We start from the raw sequence: 20,307 nt of genomic DNA on the forward strand, positions 1-20,307 counted from the left end.
CAATAATGAAAAAATAACCAGTAGGATACCTCTGGCTATTGTGAATATAGTCTTATCTTGGTGTTTTTTTCATTGCTGTTCTTCAGTCACTAAGTTGTATCAGACTCTTTGCAACCTCATGAACTGCAGCAAGTCAGTCTTTCCCTTTCCTTTACTATCTCTGAGTTTGTTCAAGCTCATGTTCATTGAGTCAGCGATGCCAACAAACCATGGGTGTGTATACATGCCCAAACTTATCAGATTATACACTTTTAGTATTGGTAGTTTGTTGTATATCCTATCTCAACAAAGCTGTTCAAAATATCTCAGTGGATAATATGTTTGTTTATGGAGAGACTGTTTCTTTCCTGCTACTATAAATCTCATGCATCATAGGACTAAGACTGAGGCCACTTACCTGGTCAAAAGAAATAGAGGAGTGAGGTTCTAGACCAACATGGGCAGCTGCTGCAGGCTCGGCTTCATCAGGCTCTGTCAGAGTAAGTGGTTGGATATCTGGGAGAGTAGGTGGGGGTGTGGTAGGTGGGACAAGAATCTCAACTATGTATGTATTGTCTGCAGAAGGTGCAGCTTCATTAGGTGGGTAAAAAGGTCCCGTAGGTCTACTTGAGGCAGGAACAAGGCGGAAAACCCCAGTAGGAGGAAGTTGATGGGGAAAAGGAGATATGGGAAGACTAGCAATACTGTAGAGGGGAGCTCCAAGAGCAGTGAAAACCAGGGGATTTGAGGGTACTGCTGTATCAAGATCAGGATTCACAGGGTAATTGGGGAAGTTAGTCTTTGTAAGATAGACAGGAGGAGTGTAATCACTGTCTGGCATGGGATAAGGAATACTTGCAGATGGGTTAACTGGGTAAGAAATACTTGCAGATGGGTTAACTGGGTAAGGACTGCCTATGTTGTCACTGTAATCCTAAAGGAGAGCAAAGTAGTCAATTAAAAATGATTACCTCCATCCTATCTCTATATTACTTATGACTGTGATGACATTTAATGGGTAAATATTATATTATATCATCATTTGGGCTTATCACATAATCCCCAGGGACTAAAAACTTTGCAATATAACTTCTCAATGAATGTAGATTGTTCCTCAATGGTTTGGGGATACTTTGTCTTTCTTGATGTATTTTCAAGAACTTTTTAGAAGTATCAAATGAATGCCTACCCTGTGCTGTCCACCTGCATAGAACAGACAGGGTTTCTTTGCTTGTGCCAGGGTTGTTGTCTCCCAGGTAGGAAGTTTCTTCATTAAAATTTAATATTGTGCATAATATTATTTCCAATTTTAGGGTAGTTTCCTGAATTACTGAGTTAAAATACTTGCTCCTGGATCATGAAGGTAAGATGCATAATACACAAACAATAGACATTCCAGAGTGTTCACAGAGACAGACACAGTGATTCATAGTGTGATCAGGGAGTTCTAATTCTTATGATTAAAATCTTAACTCTTGTAAGAAATTAAAAGTAGTATCTCATATTGTTTTCATTTTTAAATTATTTTCTATTCCTTTGCCGTATGTCTAATGGTATTTGGTTAAAACTGAACATATCTGGATCATGTGCCTTGGCCTTTCCTTGACAGATTGTTGTGTTGATCTACTGCATACTTGTGGGTAGATATAAGTATTATTTTCTTAGCACTCTCCTGTCATCAGAATTGAGGCAAAAATGACAAAGAACTAAAAAAAATTTCTAATGGCAGTGAACTGATGAATGTCTTGGTGTGCTACATAGGGATAATTTGAGTATTTGCTGCACAGAAATCACCTAACACTTTAGGACATACTCCTCCTGCTAGTAATTCCTAGATCATGCTTTCTTCTGCTATCTTTTCATATAGGCAAAATCTTCTCAGATTCATCACTTATTTTGTTGAAGTAAACTCAGTACAATATTGTCATAAAATCTTGTCAAAGCGTGAGGAGAAAACCTGGGCATAGCAAAACTTATATCCACTATAAAGGGTGTATACTTGCTTAATGCTTCTGTTCATTGAAAAGAAAGAAAATTCTTATAGTAAATATGTTGAGCACAAATATATGTATACTTCATAAACATTTTTCTATCAAATATGAGTTTAATAGGATTAATATTTTAACAGCAACAGTAGTCACAAAATTGCATACTAAAAATCAGAGAGTTTTAAAATGTAAAATATACTTCAAGGTAGAAACAAATACATTTATGTGTATGTTAGTCGCTCAGTCATGTCCAACTGTTTGCAATCCCATGGACCATAGCCTGTCAGGCTCCTCTGTCCATGGATTTCTCTAGGCAAGAATACTGGAGTGGGTTTCCATTTCCTCTAAAATACATTTATACATAGATGAAAAAAAAAAGTTTTACCTCATCAATAAAGTGGAAGCATTTCTAAAACAAAGGAAAAAGTTAATTCACTATGGTTATTCATTATGGAGTTCCACAGAGATAAGAAAGGAGAGATAAGAAAGACTTAAGTGAAAAATTGAAATAAATACAGGAAAACAGCAGAATGGGAAAGACTAGAGATCTCTTCAAGAAAATTGGAGATATCAAGGGAATATTTCATGCAAATATGGGCACAATAAAGGACAGAAGCAGCAAGGACCTAAGAGAAGCTGAAGAGATTAAGAAGAGATGGCAAGAATACACAGAAAACTATACAAAAAAAGTCTTCATGACCCTGATAACCATGATGGTGTGCTCACTTACCTAAAGCCAGACACGCCAAAGTGTGAAGTTAAGGGGTCCTTAGGAATAATTAGTAAGAAAAAAGGTAGAGGAGGTGATGGAATTTCAGCTGAGCTATTGCAAGTCCTAAAAGATGCTGTGAAAGTGCTGCACTCAATATACCAGCAAATTTGAAAGGCTCAGCAGTGGCCACAAGACTGGAAAAGTTCAGTTTTCATTCCACTACCAAAGAAAGGCAATACCAAAGAATGTTCTTCAAACTACTATATAATTGTGCTTATTTCATATGCTAGCAAGATAATGCTCAAAATCCTTCAAGCTAAGCTTCAATAGTATGTGAACTAAGAACTTTTAGATGTACAAGCTGGATTTAGAAAAAGCACAGGAACCAGGAATCAAATTGCCATCTTCTGGATCATAGAAAAAGCAAGGCAATTCCAAAACAATGTCTGCTTTTGCTTTGTTGACTATGCTAAAGCTTTTGACTGTGTGGATCAGAGCAAACTGTGGAAAATTCTTAAAGAGATGGCAATACCAGACCACTTCACCTGTCTCCTGAGAAACTTTTATGCAGGTCAAGAAGCAACAGTTAGAACTGGGCATGGAACAGCAGACTGATTCAAAATTGGAAAAGGAGTATATCAAGGCTGTATATTGTCACCCTACTTATTTACCTTTAGGCAGAGTGCATCATACGAAATGCCAGGATGGATGAAGCACAAGCTGGAATCAAGATTGCTGGGAAAAATATCAACAACTTCAGATGTGCAGATGATGCCACTATAACAGCAGAAAGCAAAGAGGAACTAAAGAGCCTCTTGATTAATGTAAAAGAGGAGAGAGAAAAAGTTGGCTTAAAGCTCAACATTGAAAAAACTAAGATCGTGGCATCTGGTCCCGTCTGTTCATGGCAGATAGGTGGGGAAACAATAGTAACCGTGACAGACTTTATTTTCTTGGGCTACAAAATCACTGGATGGTGACTGTAGTCACAAAATTAATAGATGCTTGCTTCTTGGAAGAAAAGCTATGACCAACCTAGATACCATATTGGAAAGCAGAGACATCACTTTGCTGACAAAGGTTCATATAGTAAAAACTATGGTTTTTCCAGTATGCATGTATGGATGGGACAGTTGGACCATAAAGAAGGGTGAGAGTTGAAGAACTGATACTATTGAATTGTGGTGTTGGAGAAGACTCTTGAGAGTCTCTTGGACTGCAAGTTGATCCAACCAGTTAATCCTTAAATTAACCCTGAATATTTACTGAAAGAACTGATGCTAAAACTGAAGCTCCAACACTTTGGCCGCCTGATGCAAAGAACCAACTCATTGAAAAAGACCCTGATGCTGGAAAAGACTGAAGGCAGGAGGAGAAGGGGGTAACATAGGATGAGATGGTTGGATGCCATCACCAACTCAATGGACATGAGTTTGAGCAAACTCTTTGAGATAGTGAAAGACAGAGAAGCCTGGAGTGCTGCAGTCCATGGGGTCATAAAGAGTCAGACATGACTTAGTGACTGAAAAACAGCAACTACATCAGACCTCCAGCAATGGGACTTCACTTCCAGAGGAAGCCTAATCCAGTTTTGTATAATTTGAAGATGTAAACTATTAAGATCATCTGCCTGGAATTCTGGTTCACTATAATTTTATTCTCCTCCAACCCACTGCCTTTCTGAATTTACCTCTTTTCCTTGCTGCTTATTCATTTCAGATTACACAACTTTTATTATTTTGGCATCTGAAAATTTCTTTTGAAAAGTTTGGTACAATAAACTACATTCTCATTAACATGTCTCTGAATCATTATCAACACTATAACTACAATATACAATTGTAGAATCGCTGTCTGCAACTATTTGATGATTATACTATTGCTACAATTTTAAAAGTCCATTTACTTACTCTTGCAAAAGAAACATACATGAGGCAGGCCCAAAGGAGAAACTTCATGTTGGTTGACCCTATGAACATTAATATTATAAATTGATTGTTTCAGAAAACATACAATATATTGCATATTTTTCTTCTACAGAATAATAAAAGTGTTTATGGCTTTACTAGTCTGACTAGGAAGAATCTTCACAGAGAATTTGGTCACCTTGTTCATCTACTGTCAGCATTACCTAATGTGAATGACACCAAAGCCAAATTTATCTTCATGGCAGATGTCTTTCAATGACTTGGATTTCTTGAAGTATTACTCTTTTCATGTCCTATTGATACTGACATGGCTTATTTCCTGATTTTGCATTTATTTTTGTTCTTTGTGTACAAGGAATTTCAGAGTCAGATATCTTGCCCATTTTTAGAACTCTATAGGGTGTTGTGGTGCCTCATCTGGGTGAACTTACCTCATGTCTGGCTTTATCTTTTTTTTCTAGCCTTATTTTTTCCTCATCAAACTCTTTTTAACTTTTCAAAAAATCCTGTTTTACCTATTTTGCAAGATGCCTTAAGTCTTCTAACATGGGTCATATTATAAATGAACAAGAAAAAGAAAAAAATTCACCAATCAAAGGAATCTTTCCCAAACTATTTAGAGTATCAAAATTTCCCTCTATTATATTTTAATGTTGTGTAAAGAAAATGAAAAATTTTAATTAGCTAAACAAAAAATATAATTAATTTATACCTAAAGGAGACAGTATTTTATTCCTTATTATAGTCTAATTATTTTTAAAGTAGCCTTTACCTCATTGTGGACTTCCCTGGTAGCTCAGTGGTAAATAACTAGCCTGCCAATGCAGGAGATGTGGGTTCAATCTCTGGGTCAGGGAAGATACCCTGGAGAAGGAAATGGCAATCCACTCCAGGATTCTTGCCTGGGAAATCCCAAGGGCTGGGCAGGCTAGTCTATGGGGTTGCAAAAAAGTCAGACATGACTTAGCAACTAAACAACAGTACCTCATTGTAGAGTCCTAAAGATTAACAATGAAAAGTTAACTATTGATTGTCTTTCTAAATCACTCCTGTACCCCTATCTGGGTTTTTGAAATAGGAAGATTTTATTGGCTGCAGTCAATTTCCAAAGACAAATTATATGGCAGTTGTCTAGTTTGCTATATCAATAATTATCATATTGTCTAATAATTATTTGATAACTGACATATGATGAATAATTTAGAAGAACTTCTCCCTTACCTTACCATTATTTTTGGAACCTATCAATTTGATCATATGTTATAGCCAAAATCTATAAATAAAGATAAAATAAATTATGTTAGAAAATGCACATTTACATTTTTTGGTGTGCTTTTAAAAGAAATTCTACATTAGTTGTTTAAATAATATCAACCTAAATTATTATTGTATTATAATCAGTTCAGTTCAGTTCAGCCTCTCAGTGCTGTCCGACTTTTTGTGACCCCATGAACTGCAGCACGCCAGGCATCCCTGTCCATTTCCAACACCTGGAGCTTACTCAAACTCATGTCCATCAAGTCAGTGATGCCATCCAACCATCTCATCCTCTGTCATCCTCTTCTCCTGCCTTCAATCTTTCCCAGCATCAGGGTCTTTTCTAATGAGTCAATTCTTCGCATCAGGTGGCCAAAGTATTGGAGTTTCAGCTTCAGCATCAGTCTTTCCAATGAATATTCAGTGATTATTATTATCACTGAAATCATTTCACCGATATTATTTCAGGAAATCCAACGATTTCCTTTAGGATGGCTGGGTTAGATCACCTTGCAGAGATGTTTGTATCATATTTTAAATTAAATTTGACCTTTTTCTTAATATGACAACTATTAATTTGCTTAAATGCATTAACAATTCTCTTAAAGAGAAATAAATATTTCTTCTTCATAAAGAATGTAAAAATAAAATTTTTATTCCTTTCAGAAAAATTGATAGCTAGTAAAGGATAATAGAACTATAATTTTAGACTCCTTAAAATGAAAACTTGAGAAATGGAAAAGTCCCAGATGTATCAGCATTTAAAAATCTCACCAAGGTGTCATTGCCTCAATTCACTTATCTACCCATGTATCACTTGTGATTTATTATTTTAGAAATCTCCAAAAAGGAAAAAAAACAACAACAAAGAACATTTATGACCCATTCAAGTAATGCTTTTTATCCTCTCTTTTCCTCAGATTTTATTTTTTCTTCAAATAGATTTAAAGTGAGAATGGCTTACTTGACCCCATTTTTCAATCCTTCAGAAGAACATGAGAATTCCTCAGTAGAAACCCATCCTTCTCAGGTTTATGTGAACTCTTAAGTCCAGTCTACACCTAGAGAAGACAAATTTTTCTTTGATACGTCTCCTGTCATGCAGTCTTGAAGTGAGAATATAAGTATTTGGTGGTTAGACTTACATAACACCCTGTATTACCAACCTCTCCAAACCAGGAAAGAACATAAATGTGCCATGCATTTAGACACTGATGGTGGTTTAGTCCCTAAGTTCTGTCCAACTCTAAGCAACCCCATGGACTGTAGCCCACCAGGCTTCCCTGGCATTACTAGAAGTGGGTTGCCATTTCCTCTTGCAGGCAACACACTCTATTAAAATTTATCTGAGACCCACTAGAGAATCTTAAAAAAAAAAAAAAAAAAAAAACTCTTTAAAAATGTGAGCATCTTAATAGAGTGTGTGTGCCGGGATGGGGATGTGGGGTACCAGTCTTGTCTTAATCTGGACAATGTGCCTCACTCCCTTTCCTCCAGGGGTGCTTATAAGAAATCCTTAATCTAATGTTTCTTCTTTTGTTTGAAATAAATCAGCATTAAAACTAAAAAAATAAAAACCTATCAATTTGGCTGATTTGAGTGTAAATTACTTGCTTATTTCAGAACCATAAAAATAAGGAAGTTTAAATGTAATTCCAAAACGCACTTTGCAAATATGTATTAGGTGTGTGCGTATTAAATCACATCAGTCGAGTCTGACTTTGTGTGACCCTACGAATTGTATCCCGCCAGGCTGCTCTGTCCATGGGATTCTCCAGGCAAGAATACTGGAGTGGGTTGTCATGCCCTCCTCCAGGGAATCTTCCCGACCCAGGACCCAGGGATCGAATCTGCGTTGGCAGGTGGGTTTTTTTTTTTTTTTTTTTACCACTGGAGCCGCCTGGGAGGACCAAATATGCACTACTTGACTGATTTTTTGACATCAATTGGTAATTGCAATGAAGGAATCTTGTGCTTTATTTCATTTTAAGTATGGAATACAATTGAAAAACAAATAGTTTAAAAATTAACAGCACGGTCTCTCTTCTTATGTTCAGTTCAGTTCAGTTTAGTCGCCCGGTGGTGTCTGACTCTTTGCGACCCCACGGACTGCAGCACGCCAGGCCTCCGTGTCCATCACCAACTGCCATAGTCTACCCAAACCCATGTCCATCGAGTCGGTGATGCCATCCAACCATCTCATCCTCTGTCGTTCCCTTCTCCTCCTGCCCTCAATCTTTCTCAGCATCAAGGTCTTTTCAAATGAGTCAGCTCTTCAGATCAGGTGGCCAAAGTATTGGAGTTTCAGCTTCAACATCAGTCCTTCCAATGAACACCCAGGACTGGTTGAATCTCCTTGCAGTCCAAGGGACTCTCAAGAGTCTCCTCCAACACCACAGTTCAAAAACATCAATTCTTCGATGCTCAGCTTGCTTTATTGTCCAACTCTCACATCCATACATGACCACTGGAAAAACCATAGCCCTGACTAGATGGACCTTTGTTAGCAAAGTAATGTCTCTGCTTTTAATATGCTATCTAGGTTGGTCATAACTTTCCTTCCAAGGAGTAAGTGTCTTTTAATTTCATGGCTGCAATCACCATCTGCAGTGATTTTGGAACCCCCCAAAATAAAGTCAGCCACTGTTTCCACTGTTTCCTCATCTATTTGCCATGAAGTGATAGGACTGGATACCATGATCTTAGTTTTCTGAATGTTGAGCTTTAAGCCAACTTTTTCACTCTCCTCTTTCACTTTCATCAAGAGGCTCTTTAGTTCTTCTTCACTTTCTGCCGTAAGGGTGGTGTTATCTGCATATCTGAAGTTATTGATATTTCTCCTGGCAATCTTGATTCCAGTTTGTGCTTCCTCCAGCCCAGCGTTTCTCATGATGTACTCTGCATATAAGTTAAATAAGCAGGGTGACAATATACAGCCTTGACGTGCTCCTTTTCCTATTTGGAACCGGTCTGTTGTTCCATGTCCAGTTCTCACTGTTGCTTCTTGACCTGCATACAGGTTTCTCAAGAGGCAGGTCAGGTGGTCTGGTATTCCCATCTCTTTCAGAATTTTCTACAGTTTATGTGAGTGTTACAAATATGAATTACCTACCAAAATAATTATAATCATTAAAACTTAGAAGAGCTGCTCCACCCTGTGAATTTATTATTGACCACAGTATCTCCAGTTATACATAGTACTCAATAAGAAATGACAATACGATATCGTACTGGTTGGCAGTGCTCAAGTCATCATCAGAGCAACATGAAGTGATTTAGGTTGATACACTCTTGAATCATAATAGTGGCTGCAGTGTTTATTCAGAGAAAGAGAATCCTTTCTTCAAGTTCATAATATTCTCTCCGTGGAGTCAATTAATACAAATCCCACTACTAAAGGCCCCATAGAAGGAAAAAGAGTACTCATATACAAGCATAAAATATTTTCCTCATCTTATTCTGAACTATAACATATGTCTGGCATTCAGTATAAAGAGTTACAAGACACACAGAAAGTCAAGAAAAAATTAGGAAGATAAAAAAGAAGCCATCAGACCAGAGTCAGTTATACAGATGTTGGAATTCTCCTTCAGGGGATCTTCCCAACCCAGGGATCAAACCCAGGTCTCCCACATTGCAGGTGGATTCCTTACCGTCTGAGCCAGCAGAGAAGCCCACATGTAAACTTCACTGACCCTCTATTTCTGACTGTTACCCTGAAAATTAGTATAATTAAGTCCATTACTTTGTGAGTCAACAAGTTAGGAAATCTGCTGATTATGTTTGACAGGTGGAAAGAATAGACATGAATAACCATGAGAGTACTCTTCTGTTATGTACAACCTAATATCCACAAATAGTAGGTGACTTCAGAATACAGATAGAGCAGAATATATCTTGCTATTTTGTAATAATGGAAATAGGATACTTTATATTTTGTTACTGGCTGCTATGCTCTTGGAAATGTCAAGATGTTTAATTTACAAGAGAAACACTCAACAAAGATATGCCACTAACTATTGCTGCCATAAGTACACAATCCGTGTCCAAAGTTTTGTAATGTGTTTTCCTGCTTTCATATGTTTTAAGTCTTTTTCAATTATAAGAGACTCTTTAGATATCTATCTGTACCAATAATATAAACTTGCATATAGATAGTGTTTGACAAATCCTTGAAGATTATTTGTTGATTGCAAAAAGCAGCTATGATAAATGCTATGTTCCAGTTTAATTTGTGGTAATAAAATATTGCCATCAGGCTTCCCTAATTGCTCAGTGGTAAAGAATCTGCCTGCCAATGCAGGGGACTCAGGTTGGATTCCTGATCCAGGAAGATGCCCTGGAGAAGGAAATGGGAGCCCTCTCTAGTATTCTTGCCTGGGAAATCCCATGAATAGAGAAGTCTGGCAGGCTACTGTCCATGGGGTTAGAAAGAGTCAGACACAACTTTGCGACTAAAACAACAAAACAAATAAAATATTAGGTGTGGAGTATATGGAATATATGGAATTCATTCAAATACCAGATAATGTTTTGATTACTGAATTACTGAGGAGTTGATGTCTGCTTACACATTGCCACTGATATTGCTTACATTTTAATTTGGAGAGCCAAAAAATATAGACAGGGTTTCAGAAGTCAACTGGGTATATCTGTCTAAATTTGGAGAACAGTAATTTAGAGCTGAATTTATCTAAATAATTAGAAGCTGGTTTTAATCAGCCAATTGTATGTGGCAATTAAAATGTTTAAAGTGGACACTATGATTTAGGAAAAAATATGTTGAAATTGAAAAGAAGTGGCTGTGGCCAGAGGCCTAGAGACCATTGATATTTGTGTAGGAGAAAGAAATGGAGCATTTCCAGTAAGAAATAGCTAAATAAAGACAATTGTAAGAATCACCAGGTCATAAATATCAGTAGATCCAAATAGAATGTTGCCCCTGGAGACAACATATTCCTTTTTTTTTTTTTTTGCTAAAATTTCCTCATCCATAAGGTATAATCTTAAGAGTTATTAATAATATAAGAGTAATGTTAATAGTCATAAAGATAATTGAGACAAATATATAAATTGCCCTGCACATAGCTGTTCAATAAGTTTCAGATGTTATAATCATTATTATTACCTTGCCCAGTGAACGATACTGAACAGGATAGAGTACAGAGGAAATTTTAAAAAGCACCACTTGTAAAAGAATGAAACTAGAACACTTTCTAACACCATACACAAAAATAAACTCAAAATGGATTAAAGATCTAAATGTAAGACCAGAAACTATAAAACTCCTAGAGGAGAACATAGGCAAAACACTCTCCGACATAAATCACAGCAAGATCCTCTATGACCCACCTCCCAGAATATTGGAAATAAAAGCAAAACTAAACAAATGGGACCTAATGAAACTTAAAAGCTTTTGCACTACAAAGGAAACTATAAGTAAGGTGAAAAGACAGCCCTCAGATTGGGAGAAAATAATAGCAAATGAAGAAACAGACAAAGGATTAATCTCAAAAATATACAAGCAACTCCTGAAGCTCAATTCCAGAAAAATAAATGACCCAATCAAAAAATGGGGCAAAGAGCTAAACAGACATTTCTCCAAAGAAGACATACAGATGGCTAACAAACACATGAAAAGATGCTCAACATCACTCATTATTAGAGAAATGCAAATCAAAACCACAATGAGGTACCATTACACGCCAGTCAGGATGGCTGCTATCCAAAAGTCTACAAGCAATAAATGCTGGAGAGGGTGTGGAGAAAAGGGAACCCTCTTACACTGTTGGTGGGAATGCAAACTAGTACAGCCGCTATGGAGAACAGTGTGGAGATTTCTTAAAAAACTGGAAATAGAACTGCCATATGACCCAGCAATCCCACTTCTGGGCATACACACTGAGGAAACCAGATCTGAAAGAGACACGTGCACCCCAATGTTCATCGCAGCACTGTTTATAATAGCCAGGACATGGAAGCAACCTAGATGCCCATCAGCAGATGAATGGATAAGGAAGCTGTGGTACATATACACCATGGAATATTACTCAGCCATTAAAAAGAATTCATTTGAACCAGTCCTAATGAGATGGATGAAGCTGGAGCCCATTATACAGAGTGAAGTAAGCCAGAAAGATAAAGAACATTACAGCATACTGACACATGTATATGGAATTTAGAAAGGTGATAACGATAACCCTATATGCAGAACAGAAAAAGAGACACAGAAATAGAGAACAGACTTTTGAACTTTGTGGGAGAATGTGAGGGTGGGATATTTCAAAAGAACAGCATGTATACTATCTATGGTGAAACAGATCACCAGCCCAGGTGGGATGCATGAGACAAGTGCTCGGGCCTGGTGCACTGGGAAGACCCAGAGGAATCGGGTGGAGAGGGAGGTGGGAGGGGGGATCGGGATGGGGAATACGTGTAAATCCATGGCTGATTCATATCAATGTATGACAAAACCCACTGGAAAAAAAAAAAAAAAAAGAATAACTTTAAAGTTATTGAAAAAGTTTTAACTATTGAATTTCAGGTTTGTGTTACTTTGACAATAAAAAACAAAAAAGGGCTAAAAAAAAAAAAAAAAAAAAGCACCAGAGGCACTATTAGCTTTGAACCAGAGAAAGATCACCACAGCCTTTGAGATTTGAAGGAGACAGTCAAAGTTATGTTCAGATTTAGATCAAGTTAGTGAAGTGTCATGCTAGTAAGGTAGATAGTGTTTAGGCTTGATAAACTCAATATCTGTCAATAAAGTAGGAAGGTAGTTTTTTTTCAGTAAGATAATTGGGAGTTTAGAGAGAGTTGAAGAAGGCAGCTAACTTTAACGCCAAGACAACAAAGACTGATGAGCAGTCTTTCATGACTCACATGTTTAGAAATGTTTAAAAACCAAACTTACTTTCGTATTCAGCTGCTTTGCGTGAAGTGGCAGGAGAAATTTAGTTCATGGTTGGATGCTTTCCAGTAGCACCAGATGCAGAGGGACAGAAGAGTTACATGAGTTATCAAAATGATAATTTAAAAAAAATCAAGGGTGAAGTCGGGGCTGTGTAAGAAAGGAAGTGAGGTAAATAAGAAATAGAATGGAATATATTCAGAGTGTTAAGGGAAGGAGTGTTCTATGAAGACAAAGTAAAATTCTCTTAACTTCTACCTCTTCCACTCTTTCAAAATATATGGCATGTGTACCCTTCTTCTGAAAAACCCTTTAGTGTTCAGCTGAATAGGAAAAAAAGTGAGGTTAAGAGGGCTTGAATAGAATGGAGTACAATGAGAAGGTTAAAGGACTGGAGTAGTCTACTGAATCAAAGAAAAAGTCTCCAATTTTCAAATCTTTGCATCAAAGATACATATCATACAATGTCACTTGCCTGTGAAAACTCCTCCAATGTCTTCCCATCACAAGCAAATGTTTCACAGAAATTTCTAAGCTCAAATAGCTTTCATCTTTATTCTTTCCTCTTTAATTCACTTTCCTTTAAGTTCCCTATCCCTCTTTCTTCTTTGGATATGTTACCTTCCTATAGTTTTCTTATGTTCCATGCATGAACCCATTTGTTTATGCTATTTCTCCAGTTGTTAATACCATTAATAGGGGGCTTTGGAAGGTTTATGTTCCCAATGCCTGACTCCCTACTTTAGTGTGACAAGGTGACCAGAGAGAAGAGGACTGGGGCCTCTGGTGAAGGTTTGGGGTTAATGCTGTGGCAGACGATGAGCACAAAGTAAAAAAAAAAAAAAAAAAGGTAGAATGATGATTGAATAATACTGTAAACCTAGCTGTGTTTGGAGAATATAATAAGTAGTATTTATGAGAAGTAAGATTGAATTACTCAGAAAGTGTGTGGTTCTTTTGATGGTAGTCAAGCTGGTTCAGAGTTATTGTTAGGATTCTTTATAAGACTCTTTATGTTATAATCCATGAAGGCTTCCCCAGTGGCTCAGCAGAAAAGAATTTACCTGCAATTCTGGAGACCAGGGTTTGATCCCTGGGTCAGAAAGATGCCCTGGAAAAGGAAATGGTTACCCACTCCAGTATTCTTGCCTGGGAAATCCCATGGACAGAGGAGCCTGGTGGGTCATGGGGTCGCAAAGAGTTGGACATGACTTAGCAACTAAACAACAAACAATATTATAATCCATAGCCTCATGGGCCAGTATGAACAATGGAAATGATGATTACACACCAAGGAATGCATTTGAAATTTTATTTTCAGAGGGAAAGAAAAATGTTTCTATAACTCAGAAAGAGTAGGGAAAGCATTTTAAATAATCATCAGCTAAGTTTGTATGAAACCACCATATAAACCCAGTATATTCAATATAAACTAACAGGGAGAGTATAAATAATTCATGAAATTCTCTGAGATTTGTCTTGTTGATGGGCCACTCCAAACATGCTGGTTGTATAAAGTAAAGTGGTAGATATGAAACTGTAGAAGATAGATTTTCCAGTTCAACCTGAAAAGGAAAACAGAATACTATATTACCTATCGATCTATACTCAAGAAACAATGTATGTCTATATACAGAACCCACACATACTCATCCATACTAGTTTAGCAGAATGTTATTATTTTTTTTCAAGCTTTAAAATTTATTTTGTGTTGGGATATATCTGATTAACAATGTTGTGGTAGTTTCAAGTGAACAGCAAAGGGATTCAGCCATGCATATACATGTATCCAAAATGTTATTATTTGTAACTATTATTAGTTAATATTTTCTAGTGCTCAACATGATAACCTAGAACATTGTAGGATTTTAATAACTATTTGTGAAATAATTTAATGTATGAGTGAAAACTGATAGCCAGTTTCTTTAATCCAACAAATAAAAGTAGTATTAATATTTATATTTATTTATAAAGTGGTAAATATTTACACTTCAGCAACTTTGAAGGAACATTTAATTATTCTTATTTTCTAAATAATTTATTACACATAAAATGTTATTGCTTCCTGCACCTAAAACCCTTTAATATAATTGAAATCTAGATTTTAATAAAACAAAATCATTATGCAAAATGACCATGGGCTGATACATTAAGAAATTGCTAAAATTATTAAATTCTTTAAAACTGACTTGCATTTTTGGTTTCTCTGTTTCTTTTGTCATTTTCCTATCAGTTTGATACCTTTTTTCCCCCTTTGCCATTGCTTTGCTTAGCCTATTTCTAATTATCTGAAAAGACTTACTTTAGGACTTATGTCTGATGCATCACTGGATCTTTTTGTACTACCACATATTTCTGATGTCTCTAACTTAGCATCTGGCACCTTGAATAGCATTTCTGTGACTTTGTCTAGAATAGAGCTTAATGAGGATAAGTTTGGTACCTTATTTTTGTCTCCTTCATTTCTCCTACATTATGGAACACGTGATCAATTTTTTTTTAATGTAGAATAAATATATAAATAATGATAGCAAAGGGAATAAAGCTATTTATTAAACACAACTGAATATTCAGCTCATATTAATAATAGTTATTTTTTTTCACAGAAATTTATTTTGCAAAGTTGTCTAATTCTTTTCATCATTCAGAGAGAAAAAATGATATGACAAAGCAAATCAAGTTTGTGACAACATAACCTAAAGTCAAAAGAGTGTTCTAAAAAAATCCCCTAGTTGGACTTTGGTTGTAGCTTAGCATCAATAGTGGAGTGTTTGAGTCCCAGAGCTGGGAATCTGTGTTGGATTCTTGGCTTTTCCACTTTTACATGGTGATCGTGAACAAGTTATTTAATTTCTATGGGGCTCAGTTTCCTTAGGAGAAGGCAATGGCAACTCACTCCAGTACTCTCACCTGGAAAATCCCATGGACAGAGGAGCCTGGTAGGCTGCAGTCCATGGGTTCGCTAAGAGTCAGACTCGACTGAGCGACTTCACTTTCACTTTTCCTTTCATGCATTGGAGAAGGAAGTGGCAACCCACTCCAGTGTTCTTGCCTGGAGAATCCCAGGGACGGGGGAGCTGGTGGGCTGCTGTCTGTGGGGTCACACAGAGTCGGACACGACTGAAGTGACTTAGCAGCAACAGTTTCCTTATCTCAACGTGGCTAATAATATTGGCTATGTAGGTTTTTGTGAACATGAAATTTAATATAGGCAAAGGGCTTAGTATTTTGACAAGCATTGCAAGGCCTCAATAAATTACTACCACTGTTACTACTCGTTTCTCTGAAACCTACTTTGTCCCATCGCAGGACACATACAAAGAACAAGAAATCTGGAGTGAGACAGAATGCTGAGATTGGAGATAACTTATATACTGCAAGGACAACATCAAAAAAAGAAAAAGTGACTACATGAAAAAGCAACATTGATGTGTACTTGTTTCCTTGACTGTTCATCATGGTTTTAAGGCAATGTTTAAAATGTCAAAGAGAATCACTAGGAGAAACAGGTTTTATGTGTTTAAAAAAATAAATGATTTTTTCCAGAGAAAATAATGCTTGCTTTAAACTAACCTGTGTAAGAAAACTTTGTATTGTTTACCTTTCACCAAACTGAAATTCTGGGTCTGAGCCCTAAGGTGACAGGTTAACATCCCTGTGACCATTAAGCTTGTGACAATTTCCACTCAGAGCTCTTGCTTCTGACTGAATTTATCATCAGCTCTAGAGAACCGTCTCTATAATTTATTTTCAAAATATTTATAAAATGCATGCAAATATACAGATCACTTACATTTGTGAATCCAAGAGGTATAAGCAAAATTTAAAACATTTCATAAACCAAGTATGACTTAAAGTTGAAGCTATATACTTCCCAAGTGGCGTTAGTGGTAAGAACCTGCCTGCGAATGCAGGAGATGTAAGAGACACGGGTTCGATCCCTGGATCAGGAAGATCCCTTGGAAGAGGGCAAGGCAACCCACTCTAGAATTCTTGCCTGGAGAATCCCATGGATAGAGGAGCCTGGTGGGCTATAGTCGATAGGGTCTCACAGAGTCAGACATGACTGAAGCAATTTAACACGTATATATATTACTTAATATTAGTCATCCTTCACACAAAAATCCCATTTACTGTTTAAATTATAAGCCTGAAGTTACTTACCATAACCAGGTAGAAGCAGTTAATTCAAGAATCTTAAAGGTATTTCTTTAAAAGAGAATGAAATAACATATTTTAGCTAATTGCTTATAATAACAAACAAAAAGAATATTTACAACTCTGTGGAAATATTTAGAAAAATTTTTGACACATTATATTCAAACTACAGATACTAAATTCTTATTTTCTCTAATCATGGGGAAGATATCTTTAAATACTATATGTATATCCAATAAAGTAAATCATAAAAAAATCCATATAAATGAAGTGACTTGCCCCAAATCAAAAGTTTATTTATGTCAGGTCTTCTGGATTCCAATCCTATATTTTTATATTAACTTATTGGTTCTCTAGGTTCAATTTCCTGCTCTCTCCCTTATTCCTTATGTTAAAATATATTTCCTCAGTCACACTTTTTAAAAGATGAAACAAAGGAGAAATGTTAATTAGAGTTTGGTCAGGCTACTTTTTGGAATTTCAGATACTTTTGTGAAATGGAAGTGATATTCTCTATGCTGACCTACCTTCAGGAAATGCTATAGAATCAACTGAAATATTATAAGCAAATACTTATGAAATTTAAATCCAATACAAGTACAATGTATCATGATAACTATTTCTTATTGTAGCTCTAGTCATCCTATATGATTTATAATTCAATTTCCAGCCTAGAACATTTATTTAATTTTGTCTTAGCTTTTACTTTAGAACTTAGAATTTCATTTACATATTTCATTTCCCTATCTTATTTTTATTACAAAAGACAACTCGATTTTTAAAATTAAAAATAAAAGGGAGAACTCACCACATAGGGAATAGCATTCGTCTTAGGTTGAGTCCATGGCTTCATAGCTTTCTGATACTGATAAGCAGTCTTGAGATACTGGGGCCAGGCGAATTTCTGGTAATACTGGCTGATTTTTTTCTAGGACAATTATAATTATTCCATTATCCTATGTGTCAGAACACCTGGACCTAACCAAATAAAGTTTTACTTGGAAAAATTCTAAATGATACCAAACAGACTTAAGCAAAGTGAAGTTTATTCATATAAAATTATGTTTACTTTTATAAAATAAATGATAGGTTTAAAAATATTCTTTGGTTATTTCAAATTCTAATGCCAAAATGCTTAAGTGGAAAAAAAGAAAAAAAAATGTGTAAGAAGGCAAGGGGATAATTTCTTAACAGTGTCTTAGATTGCAGCTTCTTTTCCATATCTCGTGGAAATACTTTAGTCCTTAGAGTCACATAGAATGTGTGATTTAACTCAGTAGAATCTGTGACACTGAGCCAATTGTTAATCTCTGAGTGTCATTTATCTTGTAGAAGTAAATGAATTAATATATTGCCTGTCACTGATTCTATAATTAAATACCCCTCTCCTCTGTGTTCTATTTTGAACTATTTATATGGGTACAACTATAGATTATTATAGAGATTAAACACAGTGGTATCTGTCTTCAGGATAATTTCCTATTTTTACAAAATGAAAAGTCAGTGAGTTTTTAGAATGACTGGTTGGGTAGATACATGGCAATAGTACAACTGGTACAATGGAAGAATGTTTTTGCAATAGTTTTCATAAAGTGTAAGGAAGACTTATAGAAATTAGAATTTGTTTAAAAAATGTGAGTTTTTTTGTTTTGCTTTGTTGTTGTTGAGAGGATTGTGGTTCAGTGGTGTCCAAGCTGAGTCTGAGTGTGCTACAAATGTTTGTATAAAAATTTACCAGAAAATTTAGGTGATTCTTTTCTTCTTCGGTCAGTTTAGCTTTCTGTTAATAATAAAAATAAACTGCAATAAATACAAAAGCAAATATTATAGGATAGCATGCAGTTAATTTTGTTTGAAGGGAAATTACTTACCTTAGTGAATACTTCTGTTGATTCCTTAAGGAAAAAAAATGAAGATCAGCTTTACTTGAATAGCCAGTAATTTTGTCTGTATCATTACAGTAGAGAACTAGAGCTAATTATTTTTAACAATTCAAGGTTAATCACTGCTACCAAGTAACACAATGCTATTTTATAGAAATTTATTATGAATTTAATGAGTTTGAATATGCACTATCAGAGCATTCTCTGTGTCCACATGATAATTGACTGAAAATATGTTTTGAGTTTCCATTTACGTATATTATTCATATAATGTCAAATTCTCATCGAGTATAGCAGACGCAAAGCAAGGGAGTGGAGGAGAAATGGGGAGAGAGAGGGAAAACTAAAAGCAGGCTCTTGAGGTATGGAGCCGAGCTTGCATATCCTTTCTGGGAAGACCATTGCTTTTTTAATGGCTGTGCCTCCCTGCGTGCTGAGTCACTTCAGTCCTATGTGACTCTGCAACCCTATGGACTGTAGCCTGCCAGACTCCTCTGTCCATGGGATGCTCCAAGCAAGAATGCTGGAATGGGTTGCCATGCCCTTCTTCAGTCAATCTTCTCAACCCAGGGATCAAATCTGTGTTTCTTGTCTCCTGCATTGGCAGGCTGGTTCTTTAGCACTAGCGCCATCTGGGAAGCCCTTTTTAATGGGGTTTCAACCCCAAATTGAAAGAAAGGGTAAGGCATGCTTCTAAAGCTCTCAAGGAGGATGATGTTGGACTGTGCTTCAGGCCACAAGACGGTGGGCCACAATCCATGTTTCATCCTCTTCTGGGACGTCTTCCCATTGTGCTTTTCCTCTTGACTCATTCTAACACAGCAAGTGTTCCTGTAACTGTGATTTACACAACCCATGGCCCAGTCCCGTATCCAACCCCCTAGACAACCAGAGAGACTCAGGGTAGAACTATGGTGAAGGTAATTGACGATGTTTATTTGGCATTGGCTTATTTTAAAAATGCCTGTTATCAATGAATCAGGGTCTCCAGCTGAACATTATCAAAAGCATGGCTAGAACATCTACTCAACCCTTTTGGATATACTTCCTTCCAGATCTCTAAAATGACTCTGAATCTGTGTATTTTTCTTACACGTGTTTGTCTTTATTTTATTGGCTATTTTGATGTGGCTCTGTTAAAAAATTAGCGATACCTAATTTGCTTAAAATAATTAACAGCAGAAAAGTGTGATAAACTAGTTGGTTGTTTATTTTAAAAGTATATTTTTTCTCACTGGATGAACTACTAGAAGATTCTTGGAGAAATAAAAAAAATAGTCAAAATTTGGTGACCAAGATAATTGAATTCTTAGCAGTAGCAGTATAATTTTAATATTTGTGGAGTTTCAGTTCTTTCTCATTTTACAAAAAGAATAATAGTACAATAGGTAAAAAAGAATTGAAGTAAAATATCTAGTTCAAAAATAGTAAAAATTTGATTAAAAAAAGAAAGAAGCAGTGAAAATAATATAAAACTTTTGTGATATAGAAA

The 20,307-nt window shown here is 36.1% G+C and overlaps 1 protein-coding gene across 1 annotated transcript in view; it reads right to left on the minus strand.

Moving 5' to 3' along the window:
• The window catches only part of PRR27 (proline rich 27), a 49,036-nt gene that overhangs the window by 20,713 nt on the left and 8,016 nt on the right, over nt 1-20,307 (minus strand). The window contains exons 13-16 of the mRNA XM_061145571.1: nt 18,804-18,827; nt 18,668-18,712; nt 17,741-17,860; nt 398-913 (exon numbers count right to left, since the gene is read on the minus strand). Of these exons, the coding sequence (XP_061001554.1) occupies nt 398-913; nt 17,741-17,860; nt 18,668-18,712; nt 18,804-18,827 (705 nt within the window). The remainder of the gene's footprint in view (nt 1-397; nt 914-17,740; nt 17,861-18,667; nt 18,713-18,803; nt 18,828-20,307) is intronic.

Source organism: Dama dama, chromosome 6 (genome assembly GCF_033118175.1).
Source record: "Dama dama isolate Ldn47 chromosome 6, ASM3311817v1, whole genome shotgun sequence".
NCBI classification, from domain to species: Eukaryota; Metazoa; Chordata; class Mammalia; order Artiodactyla; family Cervidae; genus Dama; species Dama dama.